This window comes from Epinephelus fuscoguttatus, linkage group LG13 (genome assembly GCF_011397635.1).
Source record: "Epinephelus fuscoguttatus linkage group LG13, E.fuscoguttatus.final_Chr_v1".
Lineage (NCBI taxonomy): Eukaryota > Metazoa > Chordata > Actinopteri > Perciformes > Serranidae > Epinephelus > Epinephelus fuscoguttatus.
The window spans coordinates 24,723,174-24,742,681 of record NC_064764.1 but is presented as its reverse complement, the minus strand read 5'-3'; the positions used below and the strand labels follow the sequence as shown (position 1 = coordinate 24,742,681).

At 41.2% G+C, this 19,508-nt stretch overlaps 1 protein-coding gene across 2 annotated transcripts; it reads right to left on the bottom strand.

Annotated features, from left to right (window-relative positions):
• Positions 1–1,552: 1,552 nt before the first annotated feature.
• glra2 (glycine receptor, alpha 2) lies at positions 1,553–16,670 on the bottom strand. Of its 2 annotated transcripts, none has more exons than XM_049594956.1 (9): positions 16,159–16,670; positions 15,419–15,540; positions 12,269–12,336; positions 10,364–10,587; positions 7,720–7,802; positions 7,494–7,631; positions 7,197–7,411; positions 4,096–4,245; positions 1,553–2,608 (listed from the first exon to the last, which is right to left on the bottom strand). In XM_049594956.1, exons 1-9 carry the CDS (start codon positions 16,242–16,244, stop codon positions 2,324–2,326), a joined length of 1,371 nt encoding a protein of 456 aa, XP_049450913.1. In that variant the 5' UTR covers positions 16,245–16,670; the 3' UTR covers positions 1,553–2,323. The 2 variants fall into 2 exon arrangements, with proteins under 2 accessions (XP_049450913.1, XP_049450911.1); XM_049594954.1 differs by lacking the exon at positions 12,269–12,336 and adding an exon at positions 12,137–12,204.
• Between the last annotated feature and the right edge of the window lie 2,838 nt (positions 16,671–19,508).

Genomic DNA, 19,508 nt, shown 5'->3' with positions numbered 1-19,508 from the left:
CATTGGTGTTAAGTTTTTCAAATGTATTTTTTGGCACTGAGCACCACAAGCTGAGTGCCATTTAGTTCCATTATAACCAAGAGAAGGCAGACATCTCTACAGATGATATCTCCAACACTCCAACACACACCAAAACAATCTAGACTGATAAATAGCACTACAGGTAAGACTTAAAATATGTATGTTTGACTTTGGGATGAACTGTTTCTTTAATCATAAGGTTGGTAGTTTCTGGCTTTGCATGTTGAAAAAGGCCAGGCCTGCTCTGCTGCAGTTGCTGACGGTGCAGCTCCATCATCATTATCATCATCTGTGTATGCATGTGTGTGCGAGTAAATGAGAGGAAGGGGCAACTTGTAAAGTGTATTGTCTTGTAAGGTAGAGTGGCACTATATAAATGCAGGGCACTTAGAAGCACCTTTATTTACAAAACATCTAATACAATACCTCCCTTGTGTATAGATGCCATGCCAATATTTTTCATTCAACTGGTAGCTGAGCCCCAGCTGATGGAATCTCAGCGCTACAGTGTGAAGTCCATTATCATGCATTAATGGGAACCCGCTGTCAGATCATATCTGTGTCACCCCAGGCCACCCAGCGATCCATGGCGTGTGTCATCACCCTGACTTATAGGCTCTGTGAGGAGACTGTGTTTGTTATTTTCTTTGATCCGATCTGCAACACAGGCGCAAAAAGATTTTTCATGTGTTCATGCCTTATTCTGTCAGCTATTTTTTCCGGAAAGGCTTCCATCTATTCATTTCCTACATGTGAAGAATGCAATATGGTGCGTCAACAAATGCATGAGGGTATAAAACGAGTCCTCTACTTTACACATGACAGGAGAAGTGGAAGTAAAGTAAATATGGTGCAGTCAGTTTTTATTGATGTACAGACCAGTAAATAACCTTTTTTTTTCGGGAATAGCATTCAAGAAAGGAGTTCTTTACCACAGTTTATCAGGAGTGCAAGGACCAGTAGCTGCTCTGTACCGTGAATGTTGTACAGATGTCCTCCTTCACTGCTGAATCCATCCTACAAACATATGTCACCATCCAGCAACAAACACGCCAAGTGGAGGGAAACAGGCCACAGCGGAGGTTGAAGAAGTATACAGAAAGCTATTTTTTTTTAATAAACATAACCTTTTTCCTCCATTACAATAAATATTTCATCAGACTAAATCTACAAAAAACATAGTCTCAAACTCTAAAACCATACCTATGATACCTGTAGTATTTACCTGGAATATAAATGAATTCATGTGGCTATGGGCATATGACAACATTGAATAATGCAGTGCGTGTTCACAGTTTGTAGGCTTACCTATACACTTGGCCGTTATACTTTTATGAACCTAGCTTGTGAAATGTATGACAGTTTATTTATTAAATCATTTCAGAATGAAAAGGAAAACTTGAGACTTTTATAACATCTGAATAAACTTTTAAACACTGATTTGAAGTGACATCAGTTGTCCATGAATGTGATTTATAATACACTCAGAGAGAAAGGAAACAACAAGGAGTACCTTTGGATGTCTGGCCACAGGTAGAAAAGATCAAACACTGCATTCGGCTCTGATAGACCACTGAACGAGAGGAGATGCATGAAAAAATAGAGAAGCACAGCACTTCATCTCACCAAATCTTTGATATCTAAGGCCTCGGGTATTTCATAAAAATGCGGTGTCCAATTCCAGATTTTCATCGCCTTTGTTCGCGCCCATGCCTGAAAACGTGGGCTGCTGCCTAATGTCTGAAGGGTGTGTCAGTATGTGCTTTCTGTGTGTATATTTTAGAAGTTTTGCTGCTTTATTTTGTATAAACATAGAGGAAGTGCCGTGACAATATTACAATATAAAACAGTCTTAAGCATCCTTAAGAAATACCCTTTTTGCAATCACAAAAAGTCACTGAGGGTCTGACTAAGCTACCTTACAGTTACAAATCCATGGAATGTTTCTTTGTTCCTTGTACAGGTGCCAAGGTAGGATTTATTCAAAGACAAAAATTTGGTCCATCTGCTCCAACATGTTACTAAGCCTTGAGTTAAAACCATTTTTCCAGATTTTGTCAGGAAATATGCAGCAGTACAACAACAAAAAAGCATCTGCGTCTCAAGAGCTGTTCACATTATCAGAACATGAGCATTACTGTATGACGCATGAACATTATACATTATCCCTGAAAGAACACCACCGTCAAAACCACCATGGTCGGCTACCTCTCGATGCACAGTCTCCAATCTCATCTCACTGTGCTTCCCAAGCATTTCTCAATCTGAGAAATGGAAAAAAGTATATGTTGTTTGTCAAGTGTTAAGTCTTTTGGTGGATGTCCTCATGCCTGATGATCTTGTAGGTGACCCAGTAGAAGACGTTGAAGATGAGGAACGCGAGAGGAAAAGCAGCCCTGGAGATAGTGTCTATCCTCTTGGCTCTGTCCACAAACTTCTTCCTCATGGTGTCTATATCCTTGGGAACAGATGGTTGAGGGTTTGGAGCCGGAGCAGCGTTCTTAACAGCTGAGCCATCCTTTGTTTGTAGACACTGACTCATATTGTAGCCAGCAAAGTTAAAGCGGCCTTCACGCATTTCCTCATCCTGGAAAAACACATGCACATGTGCACAAAATGAGCTTCTTCATGGCCACTGGGTCAGTGTTGCTGTTAGCAATGTGAACTTACATGAACATTAATCATAAGATAAGACATTCAAATTAAAAAAAGATAACCTGATGCACTTTAATGATAAACCACTTAGAATGACTGCCTGCGGGATGAATTTTAAATCACTGTTTATCCTTCAACATCCCAACAAGAGTCTACAGCCAGTTCTGTAGAGCTAGCAGTTCTCTGGGCTTAAAGCTAACACCAGCATGCAAACAAACCTACAATGGCAATGCTAACATGGTAGATATAATCACCTTCCTGTCTGTCAGCATGCTAATGTTAGCAATTTAACACTCAACAAAAAATACAGCTGAGGCTGATGGCACTGTCATTAGTTTTGTAGGTATTTGGTCATGAACCAAAATTTAGACCTGATGGTGGTGTTAGATTAAAAGTCAGTCAATCACCAAAGTTATTAAAGTCATCAGTCATCCTGATGGTCTATAAAGACCTTATCATTTTTCATTTATTTGGTACACGCTTATCTGAAATAAGGGTCTTGTCCTGCTGTACAGATTATAGAGCCCTTTGTGTCACATTTGTTATTTGGGAATTTTGGGCTCTAGCTCAGTGGTTCCCAAGTAGTCAAGCCACGGGGTCCAGGCTTCTTAATCAACAGTTCAAGGTCCACACAGTTTAATACATTCAGGGTCGTACTTGCATTTGGCCATGTTGTGGAGTTGTCTCCACGTCTTAAGTAACTCCACAGCAGCAAAAAGGCCCTAGGCCGGAAATGCACTGTACTTCATAATAAAGTGTTTTTTACAAACTTGACACATTCACAAGTCACTGCTCTAGGGCCTATAGGCCCTATATAAAATTGACTTGACTTGATAATTTCTCCTGAGGAATACATGAATGCTAAGGCACTGCATTTCATGGTAATGTATCCAATAGACAAGGTGGACCCATATGAAACAGGGGGGTTTGAGGGTCCTTTCGGCATCAATTTATGGCAAAAATGTCTTTCATTTTGTCAAGATTAAGGTCAATGGGGGTAATGCACACGCACACATATGCTAATAGATACTGAAAAATCTGTGAGAAATACAACAAAGTCAAGCTCATGGTGATCAGGAAATCACCATGTCAGATGATACATCATTTAGGGCCATGAATGCCAAATTTTGTGCCAGTTGACCAGGTAGATTTTGACATATCGCTGTGAATGTGAATCCCAGGACCTGTTGGTGGCACTAGAGGAAAAGTCAGAGCATCACCTGTCATTTAGATTCATCCTCTGGGTACCATGAATGCCTACACAAAACTGAATGGATCTTAATCAAATCTTTGCTGAGATATTTCAGTCTAAAACAAAGTGGTGCAGCCAACCAATGGACGTTGGCTTCCCCCAAGCCACAGTGTGGCCAGAAAGTTTGAAAACCAAACAGCAACCTTGTATAGACATTGAGAGCTCACCTTGTGATTCCTCCTTTGTCTTCGCCTCAGGCGAAGGAACTCTTTCTGTTGCCTGGAGACAAAATTAACCCCAGCATATTCTAGCAATGCAGCAAATACAAAGAGGAGACACACAGCCATCCAGATATCAATGGCTTTCACGTAAGAGACCTGGAAGAGAAAACAGATTTCCCCTGTTAGATCCTCCAAGGTGACAGCATCAGCCAACAGTTCGAATGCAGTTTGAATTTATGCGCTGACTTGAAGTATTGGTAGATTTTAATTAACCTTTCTGTTTCTATTTTGAGTCCTGGATCTGTTAGAGCTACCTGGTGATCCGCCTTTTCTTTCCCCTTTATTCTCCCTTTATCTTGCTCATCATGTCAGCTAACAGGGATTTCTAAATGACTGTAATTACAGGTAATGTTTGCTAACAAGTGTATTAGAGCTGCCAGTAATGTCAGTGATTGCATGGCCATAAACAGTGGGAAATAATTGCTGCCCTCATTAGCAACAGAAAGAGAACTGTAGCACTAGTTTGTATCCTTAGCACTGTTTTTGATCTGTTACTCTTGGAAAAATGAGGATGAAGTTGAAAGACTTTACTGTTCATCACTGTGACCACCTAACTCCATGACAGCTGATTAGCATGTGGAGCAAACAACTCAGCTTTCTAAGGGAAGTTAAGGCATATTAAGTTATTGTTTTCTTGAATCTGGGCCCTCAAAGCCTTGTCTTTAAATATTTATCAGTATGCGTGTCTTTTATGTGAGAATCTCTGATGCGGCTGAGGCCTTCAGTGCCTATGTGCACACTGATGCGTGGAGAGTGATTGATCATCAGGATCTGTCTCTCAGTGCCTGTAGTACCCTTCACAATATGTGCATGGCAATTTACCCTGATTGTAAATAAGCTACGGCAGACGACCATAGCTGTCGGCAATATACACATGCTTTAGATGGCAACATCTTCACACGAAAATGTTGAATGCGGTGAATCATACCAAGCAGGTTAAAAGAGCTGCCTAGTTATGGTTTAATCATCTCTGAAATAAGGTGCTTCTGATCCACTGCAGTTGTACAGTGGCTTTCACATAACAGATGAAAGAGACACAGCTGTGTCAGAAGTACTTCAAACAGTCAGCAATGATTTATACTTTATTCATCTCATTCATCTCTGGCTCTGCATTGTCTTCTTGTTTAGATTGTTAATTTGTCTTCATGTTTTCCTGGGTCATGAATCATGAAAGTATTGCGGCCATGTTACAGTAAGAAAGTAATATAAGTTCCCAGAGACATTAGAACAATAGGACAATCTAACTGCTCTTAAATGTAAAATATGAGTTGGTCTTTAAGTCCCTGTAGCTCTATATACGATGTACATACAGTCACTGGCCCCTTTATTAGGTACACCTTGCTAGTACCAGGTTGGACGTCCTTTTGCCTTCAGAACTGCCTTAATAATTCGTGGCATAGATTCAACAAGGTGCTGGAAACACTCCTCAGAGATTTCAGTCCATATTGACATGATGACATCACACAGTTGCTGCAGATGTGTCAGCTGCACATCCATGATGCGCATCCCCCCGTTCCACCACATCCCAAAGGTGCTCTGTTGGATTGAGATCTGGTGACTATGGAGGCCATTGGAGTACAGTGAACTCATTGTCATGTTCAAGAAACCAGTTTGAGATGATTTGAGCTTTGTGACATGGTGCGTTATCCTGCTGAAAGTAGCCATCAGAAGATGGGTACACTGTGGTCATAAAGGGATGGACACGGTCAGCAACAATACTCAGGTAGGCTGTGGTGTTTAAACCATGCTCAGTTGGTACTAAGGGGCCCAGAGTGTGCCAAGAAAATATCCCCCACACCATTACACCACCACCAGCAGCCTGAACCGTTGATACAAGGCAGGATGGATCCATGCTTTCATGCTGTTTACACCAAATTCTGACCCTACCATCTGAATGTGGCAGCAGAAATCCAGACTCATCAGACCAGGCAACATTTCTCCAATCTTCTATTGTCCAGTTTTGGTGAGCCTGTGTGAATTGTAGCCTCAGTTTCCTGTTGTTAGCTGACAGGAGTGGCACCTGGTGTGGTCTTCTGCTTCTGCTTCAAGGCGTGTTGGTTCAGAGATGGTCTTCTGCAGACCTTGGTTGTAACCAGTGGTTATTTGAGTTACTGTTGCCTTTCTATCATCTTTCAACAATGCTGTGTGGTTAGGTCTGGCACAAAAACCACTTGGCCATGGTTAGCCTTAAAATACCTGGTTTTGGGGGCACAATTACCACTGGAAAAGCAGCGATGTCTCAGTTGAAAAACAATGACTCTCCCAGCAGGAAATGCAGCAATGTCTTGATAAAAACAGTCGCTTTTTGTGGCACTTTCCCCCATGGAAAAACAGTAACGGGTCGCAAAAAAACACCCAAGCTAAGTGGCTAAGACACTGCTAGAAATACAGCGATGACTCGCTAAAAGACAACTGGGTTGTTCTTTGTTGGACTCGCACTGTGGCCTGCAGTGGACTTAAGCTTGGCAAGTATCTCGCCAAGGTGACACTTTTTTACTTAAACCTAATGTTTTCCTTTTATATTTGTTCCACGTCATGAACAATCCATTTGCACCTGCAGAAGTGTGTCATGTTTCAAAATGCTCCCCTCGGATGACCTTGAAATAACTTTGGTTCTTAAATTTCTCAAACAAAGTTGCCTCTGTCTCATGAAAAATGAACACATTATACTTTTTGCACAGAATTTCGATACTTGCAACTGTTTGATCTGAGCCTGTAACAACATAACACAATCATGCAAGCAAGAAGCTATGCATAGTTCACTAATGTCTGGACATCTGAGAGGTGAAACTTGATTTAGACATTTGCAAAGGGACATTATTCATATTCATTTGCTCATTCTTAAACCTTTAAATGTGTGTTTCTGATTAATTCTTTACAAATAAATACAATCACTGAAGCATTCCTTTAAAATCCATCTCTTTGCAATATGTTCTGCCAGTTTTTATGTGATTTACATGATTGAGACGTAAAGATTTGATATTAGCACAACTTTTCGACCTGCAAATTTACAACTTATGCTGCCAAAAGAAACAGATGAGGTTCACCTTTGGAAGAGAAGCTCTGGAGCCGGAGCTTTGGGTGGTCATGGTAAGCACAGTGGTGATCCCCAGCGCCACTCTGGCAGGCGCAGCATCCATATTGATCCAAAACGACACCCATGAGAGGATGACAATGAGGAGGGAAGGGATGTACATCTGGATCAGGTAGTACCCCATCTGCCGCTCCAGGTGAAAGTTCACCTCTATGCAGGTGAATTTACCTGAAACACAAATGCAAGTCAATTCCACTAAACTAGAAGAGTTTGCCAAACAGCATGTGGTTGTTTGTGTGTTTCCTCTGACCAGTGTTGTAGTGTTTTGTACAGTATCCCAGTTCCTTCTCTTCCCTCATGATGAACTGAGGCAGTGTGAGCCCCTCTGACACCTGCACTGCACCGTTCTCCAGCCACTCGAAAACCAAGTCGTTCATGGTGTAGCCGACTAGAGACAGGAGAGAACAGCTGAATCAGAATTTACAAATGCAAAGGTAGAAGTGCAGCGACAAACCTGAGACAAAATGAATGCTTACAACTTTCCAGCTGCATCGTACAAGTTTGGACATCCATCGGGAAGTTCTTCAGGTCCATCGGGCAGGACAGAATGAGAGTCAACCTGTGAGGCGAGACAAAGCCACACAGTAAGATGTAGTGAGCAGACTACACCAATGAATATATTTGATTTTGACAGAAATATATTTATTAAACCTTGAACTTGTGAGTCGACCTGAGTTGGAAATAATTTGCTTGCTACAGGTGGTACTTTTTTTGGTAATCTCTGTATTGTGAGACAGTTTCTCCTGTGCGACAGCCTCTGACATATCATGCAGGATTCCCTTCAGCAGGTTCCTATCACACTTTCATTACTGCAGCGTATTGTCTCTGCGATGCACTGTGCTCCACAGTCTGCCCACTCTGTCGTTTCTCTCATGAATGGCGAGAGTGGCTAACCACCTTTCATCTCTCCCGTTGACCCACTCTGCCTCCACACCTGAGCCTCTCTAAATGGACTCAAAATTGATCTGCTTCATATCGCATCATTGCAGAGAAAATTGAATGCTGCGTGTGACTGAAGTCGTATTGAAATGAAATGAAACATATTTTCATATCTTGTCCTGAGTTGTGCTCAAATTTTGGGCGGATAGGGCCTTTAAAATGCCATCCATCCCAGCTGCATGTTTCCGAGTCTATCGCGAGGCTTTTATGTGCAGAAATTCTGCATGCTGAGACCAACATGAAGAAGGATTCCTTTTCTTATCTTCACTTTGGATTCTCAACAATGCCCCTGAGATTAGCTTGCCCTCTCGCAATCAGTGTTCTTTTAATAAAAATCTACATCACATATGGGAATGTACTGTACTTCAGTGAAAGATGCCATTTCAAAGGAGGGATCATAATGAGATAAAATCCATTTAATACTGTTGCTTTTAGATTGACAGTCTTTGATGTTTGAGAGGAAATGTAAGAAAAGCAATAAGTGAACATGTCCTGGGGTGATCTATGCATCGGAGCGTTTGGTTCTCTGCAGTATCACTTTTTCCTTAGTACAGATTCCTACCTCAGCTACAGACGAACAGCCCTAAACTAGGGCTGCATCTAACAAACACTTTCATTATCAACTAATCTATTGATTATTTTCTTGATTAATTACCTGGCCTGAGGACTGACAACAGGGACAAATTCCCAGATGTTTCATAAAATATCTAGTTTTGTCTGAGTAATCGCAAAGATTATCGGTTTACTATTATAGAAGACAAATTAAACATTTTTTTAGGGGCATCTATTGGCAGAAATGGAATATAATAGTCATATCTATGTTTTTATTAGTTTATAATCACCAAAAAATAAGAATGTTTTACTTTTGTTACCTTAGAATGAATCACTTATATCTACATCATGGATGCATAAAGAGAACTGGATAGAGTTGGAGGCAGGGCCCTGTTCATTTCTATGAAAGTTGCTCACTGGTGCATGACGGCAAAAAAGTTTGTCTTCCCGCTTGTAAAATTACCCAGATCTTCCCCATCATTGGACCCACAGAGCAAGCGCACTAGAGACTTCACTAATGTGGCTAACCTCTGGTTAAGCCTTCTGCTGACTTGAATAAGGTTAAAATGATTTAATAGTGCAGCTTTTGTAGACTTTTGAAAGGTTATGGAATGGAATGAACCAAATCCTGAGAGTGAAATGAATAATTTTGCGGGGGTTATGACACTCAAACAAATCTATCCACTGGTTTACAGACTCTCACAGTCTCTTTCACAATGTAGAGTTCTTTTACACATGCCCTGTTTGGTTCAGTTCAATCAAACCCAAGTTTGTTTGTCCCTTAAGTGTGTTTCATTTGGGCAAGTGTGAACACAGAAAAAAACAAAAACAACTGTACCAAGACCTTCTTGAAGAGGTGGTCTCGGCACGGTTACAAACGAACTCTGGTGCAGTTCGTTTGTGGTGAGAACTTATTCTGACCTCAATCCGAACCAACTGCAGTCACATTACACATGAGCATGTTACAGTCCAATCAAAACATTGTTTTCTAGTTGGAGCCGCGCCTTGTTTTCAAACTGTATGGTTTGACTAAAATGAACAATGACAGCAATATAGTCCACGATGACCAGCGCTAAAATCAACCTGTGTAGTTGTGTCTCCATTGTGACATTAGAAAGTGTCACATTTATCTTGCAAGTGTACTCTTCTTCAACGTTTTGTTTACTTCCTGGGTTTTTCCTGCATGGAAATTCTGACCAATCAAGAGCAGCTTTCTCACGCAAGGCATTTGATCTGGTCCGCTTGTAAATTCTGCTGTGAGAACACAAACCGACTCTAGGCAATTATGCATCTTTGTAATAAAATTAGTCCCTGATTCAGACCAAAGCAAGACAACTCTAGGTCTGAAAGACAGGGCCTTTTGCATTTTAGCATTTTTGCAATTTCACGTTTTCACATTTTTGCATTCGTCACCAAAGGTCTCCCACACAGCTGGCACACAGGAGAAGTTTCAGCTCTGTTACCTCAAAGCTATAGGTGCCACTAAATCTTTAACACTGGACATTCAACTGATCAACCAATACTTTAAAGAGTTGCCAGTTCATTTCCTGTCGATCAGCTCATCAGCTCTACTGTAAACCTCCATTTTCAATCCTGTTTTTGTTCCTAACAACATGCTCAATACTTCACCTGATGCTGTAGAGGACGGTCCCATCCTTGAAGATCCGCAGCAGCTTGTTGTCAGTGGTGACATCATGGAAGTTGGCCCCTTTCTCGTTGGCAAAGAAGAGGTCGGGTTTCCAAATGGAGTCCAACATGGACGGGTCCAAGTCGAGGGAGGAATCTGGGTATTTACTGTACGCCAGCCGAGGGTCATTCCACTTCTGCCGCAGGAAGATGTTCACTCTGTAATCCTGCGGAGATGACAAGCGGCTTTGCATATTTTGTAGTCCAGTGATTGGGGGTTATGAGAAAGCAGTCATCTGTATCGGTTTTTAATATAATATATATCTCCTTTTGATGAGGGAAATAGGAAGATTGCCTTGTGTCTTCATGATTTTTCTACTGCACAAAATGCATCTGGCAGTGATGAGGAGCAAGCAAGCGGATGTATTTTCTTTAGTACATTACTCAAGTACAGTTCTGAGGTATTTGTACTTCTCTTAAGTATTTCCATTTTATGCTACTTGATATTTCTAGCATACAATATTTCAGGGATATACTGTACTTTTTACTCCACTACATTTATTTGACAATATGGGAAAATATGATGCATCTTATAGATTATACAAAGCAATTTAAATGATGACCAACTTCAACATTAAAATGCTCTTATACATTAATGTATAAAATATCTACAATAATGCTCTGGAAGGGGGCATTCTGCATAGTCAATGCTTTTATTTTTGATACCTTAAATACATTTAGCTGCTTATACTTTTTAGTTCTACTTAAGTAAGGAGCTTGAATACTTCACGGACTTTCTTGTTATATCCATATTGTCACAGTCAATTAATTGTTGCAATAATGCAAAACATTTTCAGTTCTGTAATATGAATAACAACACATGACAAAAAATAAAATGGATGATGAACAGGAAATGAATTTCAATGCACATTTGGCTAAATCTACATCATCCAGCAACACTATCAGTTAAGTGTCTACGTGATCTTGACCAGCTTGATGGTTATCTATTGTTACAAGTTGCAAAACACTGACCTCATAATAATGTTTCTCATCAACTATAATTATGTAAGAGCCATTATAACAGCTAATGGTTGATTTTTAAGATGTAATGGATGATGAGGAAAACTGACAGTGCAGTTAGTAGTGTAACTGAGTGTCACAAAGCTCAGTTGCTCCGAGTAATTGATATGTCATGATGATGAGAGGCCCTTATGTTGTTTGACATTTCATCAGAATATTGGCGGTTCCAAATATTTGCATGCGTGTCTAAAGCTGTGTAATTCCCTGGCAATCTCACGAGCTCCAGCTCCTGTGCAAATTAACATCCTTCATTCACAATCTAAGTAGTTATTATCACTCATTATGAATCCTTTGATCGTGATGCAGCCTCGCAGGTTTTATATTTTTACCCCACAGGCAGCTTGACGCCTTCACGCGTTACATATTGTAGATCAGCTTGTTTTAAAACCCAGCCCCCCCTCACACCTACAGTTATTGGCTGCACTTTGAGTGACTTACTGGTTGGGGTTTATTGTATTAATTATTAAAACTGGACTAACACATGCATAAGGGGGCTTCATGGGGGGAGAAACCTTAATGTGCGTGCGCCTCATGGACCCGCCAATAGACTCGTTAATGGCAAAAACAAAGTCATTTTGTGACACAGCAATGATAAATGTCAAAAATTATATCAGGTAAAAAAACAACAACAGGATGATTCAGTCTTCCTGAGCAGGGGTCAGGGCTTTAGACGTCCAAGCACAACGCTCAACTCACCATTGTAGTTTCTGCTATAGAACCAAAGCTGTTGATAAATATGTTGCAGGTAACATTAACTGGTGGACCTGCAGGTTGAGGGATAGATAACACATTGTGCAGAAAATCAGCCAAAATGCCAGAGGAACTCACCATGGTTGTCTCTGTGACAGAGCCGAAACTGTTGATAAAAATATTGCATGTAACGTTTACGGGGGGACCTGTGAAATGGAATGACAATGACATGACAGGAAAGAGCCTTAAACCATATCATCAAGGACGACTGGGTTTGGAGCAGTGAATTTGTTTCATCAGGAAATTTGGGTCTGTTGGTTCACAAGCTGCTGTTTCACTGTGTATGTCAACATGCATTAATACCAGCAGGCACTGGCTTTCTTTTTTTCATTTTATTCTATTTTATAGGAGCTCCAGGAGTGGATGGTGACATGCTGCATGCTTTGTTAAACCAGACTCAAAAGATCACATGAGGACCTATGTTAGAGACTAAAATAATGTTTTACTGAATGTTTCTAAATGCAGCTGTACTCAAACTAAATCTAATAATCTGTAACGACATCAAACTGTGTCAGCTTGTAATAATTGTTATAATTAGGTAGTGATCTTTTGTGTGGTGATCTTTTGTGGTAAACTAACATTATGTCTTTACAATTCAGCACTGGATACATGCACACACAGACAAATGCATGCATATACAAACAGTAGAGCTGCAATGATTAACCAAATAATCAATTAGTCGATGGACAGAAAATGAATGGGCAACTATTTTGATCACTGATTAATCGTTTAAGTATTTTTTAAAGACAAAAATGCCAGAGAAATCACTAGTTACTGCTTCTTAAAGGGTAACTTCGGTATTTTTGAATCTGAATCCTATTTTGCCATATTTTTGTGTCCAAGGGGACTAATGGGAGAAACAATTTCTTACAGTGGTCCAGTATCGAGTAAGACTGCTGCAGCCAGCAGTGGTTAAACAGGCTGTAATGTAATGTCAAAGGGCAACTGCACACTGTCAATGTAAATCCACTAAAAGTGTTTGTTTTTGCTACTGACAGGCTCAGATTGTAATTATAAGTGCCTGACAACATTACTGAAAGGACCCTTCAGAAATGTTAAGAAGAGATCCTTTTTTGTTAAACCAAAAACAGTCCTGAAATCTTCATCAGCAAAGCCACCAGAGTCCATTGAAATAAACCGTGATTTTATAATCATAAACACTCTTCATTCAAAGTCAACTGAAACAAAATTAATCTCACGAAAAACATCTTCTTTCATCTTTCCGCTGTTCTAACAATTACCAGCTCTGGTTTGGCTAAAATAAACCTGGAATTGATCCAGCTAGATGTGAAATCATGCTGGCTCCATACACTCTAAAATTACTGTTTATTTAAATGGAGTCTGGTGAGTTTGGTGATGGCGATTTTAGGGCTGTTCTGATTAAATAAAAAGGTCTATCTCTGTAGGGATCCTTTCCAAAATGTCATCAGACACTTAGAATAATAATCTGAGCCTGTCAGTGGCAAAAAAAATCTCTTTCAGTGGACGTTGAGATTACACATATACCCACACATATGTGGTCACATTGCAGCCTGTTTCATCGGTGCCTGCTGCTGCAGTCTCTCTCAACACTGGACAAACTTAAAAAAAATTGTTGTCTCCATCAGTCATTTAGACACAAAAACAATCTTCCATTGCTTGTTTTTTAGAGAAAAAACAAGCAATTTGAATATTTCATTTTCATTTTTTACTATGACTGACTTTTTTTTGTACTAAACAATTAATCAGTGAATCAGAACAGTCAGATACAGGTTATTCACTGATGAACATACTCATCAGTTGCAGCCCTACAGTACGTTGTTAGTTACTGTATTAAATCTGAGCATTTTCTGTCCAACACCCAGTATGCTCTAATGAGAGGTGTCCTTTTTTGGCCTATACTGAAATCTCTTCACGAGGCTTGGCATGTTATGCCAGATAAAGTCACAGCCAATCTTTTTCTCCCCACCTATCTGATAAGTGAAGTTGTAAGCCCTTCATAGTGCCCTTCCCCTGTGCGTTCTGCATCAATATTGCATGGCACTTGGTATTAATATTTGCCTCAGTTTGTCGTCAGGTAGCTGCATTTAACAGCAGAAGCAGAAAAATAAAGCAGTACCTCCTCACAACAAACTCAGCAAGGGAATCTAGGTCAGCCTTCAGAAATACAGTTCAAGACTCTCTTCAAAGTATGACTAGCAGGTTCGCAACCGAAATCATCTGTTTACATCGCAGTGGGTTCCTGCAAAAGTGTTTGTTTTCTAGCTATAAGACATTGTGCATGAGACAGCTCTATCTGCCCTAAAATACAGAGAGAATACAAATATAACCAGCATCATTAAAATCATGCTCCGTGCCTTTTAATCCATGTGTGCTTATCCTCTCTTCATTAGCTGGAAACAGTTGCTTTCACTACATCCCTCCCCTGAAAATGCCAGCCGGTGTTAAACAGACTGTTCTCCTCCCATCTTAAGTCCGTTTCAGCAATCTTGTCAACATTTTCACTCCTCTCCCAGATGGAGAGGAAAGATCTGGGCCATGTGTTTCTGAATCCTGCTGATCAGTCCCCGTCTTGGCTGCTTCAACAACTGGAATCCCCACCACCCCCCTCCCTCCTTCAACAAATCCCAGCCCACCTGACCCAGCCTGAAGTGGGCCTGAGCCCCAGCGGGCCGGCCTCTCCTCACTCAGCTCCGTTCCAGTGACAGATGCTGTGTCTGTCCCCAGCATCATAGCATCAACAACAGTGGAAGTCGGTAGCCTGCAGCCTTGCCACAGGGGCACCATCCATCATCTGGCCTGTCATGGTGGCATCCCTGTGTGCCACTGTGGCTGTGATATTTACAAGCCTGATTTTGTGTTTTCTCCAAATCACTACTTAATGGAGACATGGATTCTATCTGTCATGATTTTAGCAAATGAAAACAAGTGTGCAGTGTTACAGTGAGGGGTTAGTTGATGTTCAATCCAAGCCGATGTTAACTGTCAAGTGGAGTGATTGATTGTTCTTAGGACTTCTCAAAGGACTGGTAGCATTAGATAACAATCAGTGGATGTCCAGATAAGTATTCATGCCAAAGTCTGGTGTGTTTAAGGGGAATGGACTCTGTGTTCTGCATGCAAAACTACTCCATCACACAATGACAATAAAAGGTGGTGTTTCTGTGGTTTGGGGATGCAAAGGTAAGACTGAGTGTAAAGTCAGGTGTGTGAAGATTTCCAAAAAGACAAAGACAGTGATGAACAAACCTTTAAAATTGGGTCTTATTCGTGCATCATACCCAGACGTGCGACCCATGAGTGAGTCCAGAAAGTCTGATGGAGACATGCTGGAGGATGATCTGGAATCGTGCTCCTTGGCATCCACAGCTCTGGAACACACACACACACACACACACACACACACACACACACACACACACACACACACAGTGAGGAAAATCACTTTAGCAGACTGAAGTCGCAGCTGAAAACCAGGAGTTAAACCTTATCTGTCGCCTAGCAGCTGCCTGGGAGTGATGGGCAAGCACAGGGAAACTAGAAAATGCGTTTGAGAGCACACACGTATCAGGCGAATCTTGTGTGATTTCGACGTCGTGGCCATCTCCTTTTCACGAGAAAGAGCTTGTCACATCATGCAAGATCACAGCACAGATAACAGAGCATGTTGTGATCTCATAAAACATTGCAGGAATGTTGTTATGGTGCCACAAGAGAAAAAATGACAACACTATTACGTGCGTAAATGTCACTGTTAAGTCATTGTAGGGAAAATATGTACGTGTATTTTAAGGACCAAATGGTGCTCATAAAAACAATTAAAACAGCTGAAAATACAGAGTAAGTTCAGTCTAATTAAAGCAGCACTAACAAGCAATTATCAACTTAGTCTGCGCAGAAAGAAGTCACTGCCCTTTTCATATTGTTCCATAAATTACGCATAGAATCACTTCACTGAATTATCTTATTTTCTAAATTAATTGGCCTACCTGAAGTTGTTTGTCTCCATGAAATATGTAAATAAAGCTGCCAAAATCTTAATAAAGGAGCGATTCATTCCTGGTGGTTTTCCCATGTGCTCACTTTTTTATTTCTTCCATATGTTTACATTGGTCAAACACATAATCCAAATAGGGGCACCGCTTTCTTCCTGACCAATAAGTCGTGGGCGTTTGGGTGTTCTTGTGTCACACAAAAATACAGGAGACATTCCTCAACGCAGCCACAGATCATAGTTTAGTTTCACGAAACTCTGACTCCCAAAAACAGATTTCTCGAAGCGGAGGTGTGAAGAAACATCAGTCCAGTGGTCAGACGCCGAGAGGCTGAAACTCCAAAAAACGCAGCGGAGGCTGGAAGCTTTTTGCGCTAGCTCAGATTTGAGTGCTCGCTCTGTGAAGACAGCCCCGCCGGCCCGTGTTGTTACTCATAAGTGAAATCTTTCGCAGGTGGAGGACCGTCCTCTGTTGAGGAATGGGAGTGGAACGCCTTTTCTCATTTCAGCACTTGGACAGCTCCCGGCTCCGTTACGCGCAAGCGCAAGGCTTAAAAGTGGTAGACGTGAGTTGGTTTTCAATAAGTCCAATAAACGAGGGAGGTAATCACCAGAAACATATTCAGACATTGTCATCGGTGTCTGTTACATAACGAAAGGTGTCAGTTTTTAAATGTTACAGCTTTCGTCTGACGGGAGCGCGCGCAGCTGCGCATCAGGATCAACTGGCTTTAGGAGTGTTTCATGTTCCCCAGTGGTTTAATTAAGTAGGAATAACATATATAATGCGAGGAGTCTGAAATAAATATGCAGCCTCTAGTGAAACTTGAAATTTACACTTAAAATCATAATTATCAGGGATGCAAATCAGGGGGGGAAAACACCAAATAGTCTGGATGTGTGACATAAGATTGACTGCTGTTACTCCGACATCATCCATGGCTGTATTTTACGCATTGTACCTTTTTGTTGTTCCCATCCTTGTCAGTTTTGAGCAACCTACATCCTCACACAGATATGAAAAGTGTAAACAAAGGACGCACAAGCGAGAAGCCGCTGGGAGAGTATTTGGTACCCCGGTTGCCCTGGAAACAGATTTCCGAGGCACATCATTGGAAATGCTGAAAGGTTGGCCTCCCAGAGCGAGACGGAAGAGCGCTGACTGACAGACAGAGACACAGACGGAGACGGCAGGAAATATACTATAGGCTGGCTGAAGCCCAAGGGTGGAGGAACTGAGGTTTAGTAGGCCACCACACAGATTCAGTAATTATTATTCAATATATATGTATATAAGCTCCCGGTATTGATGCAGAGGCTGCACGGGAAACCTGGCAGTGTGGGGATGTGAGTGGGCTGAGAGGCTTCATGGACCACAGGCATGAATGACTCATTCCACATGAACACACCAGGCATGTGCTGTGGAAGAAACAGCTAAACTTAGTGAGAAAAAAATAATATTTCATTCACATTAAGCCAACCATAGGCATCATATTGTGAGATGACTCTCAGCATCACATGGCTCAATGCTGTGACATGCTGGGGGCCACATTACACTTACTGACCAGTTTCCAGATCATTTTGGCCTGTCACAGCCAGAGGGGGAGTCATCGTGTTCTCCTTCCTTAATGCTGAAGTTCAAATTAAAAGTGTCACGCTGTATGTCATGGTTGGGAATGTATGGCTTACTTTGGTCTGGGGACTTAACGTCATCAGAGGTTTGGTACAAAGCGTGTTCTACAGCATGTTTGACGCCATAAAAACTGAATGTGCTGTATGAATTATTTATCAACAGGCACATGGACTGTATGTCCATGTAACAACAGGAAACAAATAAGTGTCATGATGAGCAAAACACCAGAGGCAGAGCCAGACACTGTAAATATTCAGGGTTCAGCCCAAAACTAAGGGGGCACCAGGGGCATGGCAGTTTTGTACACAATTTATCAAGCCATTTGAGATAATAAAAAGTCTAAAAATTCGTACATCGCTTGGGAAAAACATAATAGCTGCAAAGGAAAAAATCATCGTGTAGAGTTTTTCCTGTTTTGAATCATGCTTTTATTGTTTCCTTAAGAAAAAATGTCTACAGCAACCAAAACAATGACACACAGACTAGTATGTACATCACAGATAAAAACATAAATAAGAAAAAAATGATTCAAATACAAAGGAGAAAGAAAATCAAAAATTCACAAACAGGTTCCCAGTGCCTACATATATCCATCATGTTCTCATCCAGCTCATCAAATACCTTCGTCAGTGGATCTACATGTCTAAACATGCTGCTCGTCAGTTTTGAACATTCAGTGATGTTATGTCAGTTTACGCTTGTAACATGCATTGTGTCATTTCAAAATATGGCACAGTGGTGCAGGTTAGCACTGTCGCCTCACAGCAAGACACCTGGTTTGGAGATTGCATGTTATCCCCGTGTTAGTGTGGGTTTCTGCGGGTACTCCAGCTTCCTCCCACAGTCCATAATGCAGGTTAACTGGTGACTCTAAATTGTCCGTAGGTGTGAATGTGAGTGTGAATGGTTGTCTGTCTCTATGTGTCAGCCCTGTGATAGTCTGGTGACCTGTCCAGGGTGTAACCTGCCTCTCGCCCAATGGCAGCTGGAATAGACTCCACCTCCTCCCTAAGCAGTTACAGAAACTTTTCACTGGAAATGCACAGTTTCTGCTTGTTAGACGTATAGGCCTACAGTCTCTTTCAAAATAAACTTACAAGTCAGGTTTATTTCCACAGTTTTGGGCAAGAAAACTCAGTGGTTAAGACATCCCAAACAAAGCAGCAGTATTTGTGAGTTGGACCAGCCCCCAAATTAGTTCACCCATACAGGATAGATAGCATTTACATACTTTGTGTATAAGGCATGCTTATGGTGCATTTATGGCAGGGTAAAGAAAACAATATGAAAATACAGCACATACTCACTCTGACCTCATCACATATTGACATTTTGGCCATGGACTTTCTACGTCCAGATATGACGTGAAAGGTACCTTGGGTGCGTTGGTTGTCGATGTTCGGGAACGCCATGTCAATTCATGCCTGTTACATGCATTGTCTTCTTTCAAAATACACTTCCGTTTTCACAGGAAATTCAACGTTTACATACATCCTCTTTCAAAATAAATGCACTAAGTTAGTACAAAAACACAACTGACAACTGATGCAAGTGGTTAGGTGGTTAGTGTTTATTGGACCCATCCACCACCCCTCGGACTTGGACTTTCACCGCCTTAACTTTCGTTCTTGTCCCACTGTGTTTCCCCCTGACAACGCTGAGCACTGTTAAACTATAACAGCAACCAGCTGCGTATCATGCCAACTTTAAAG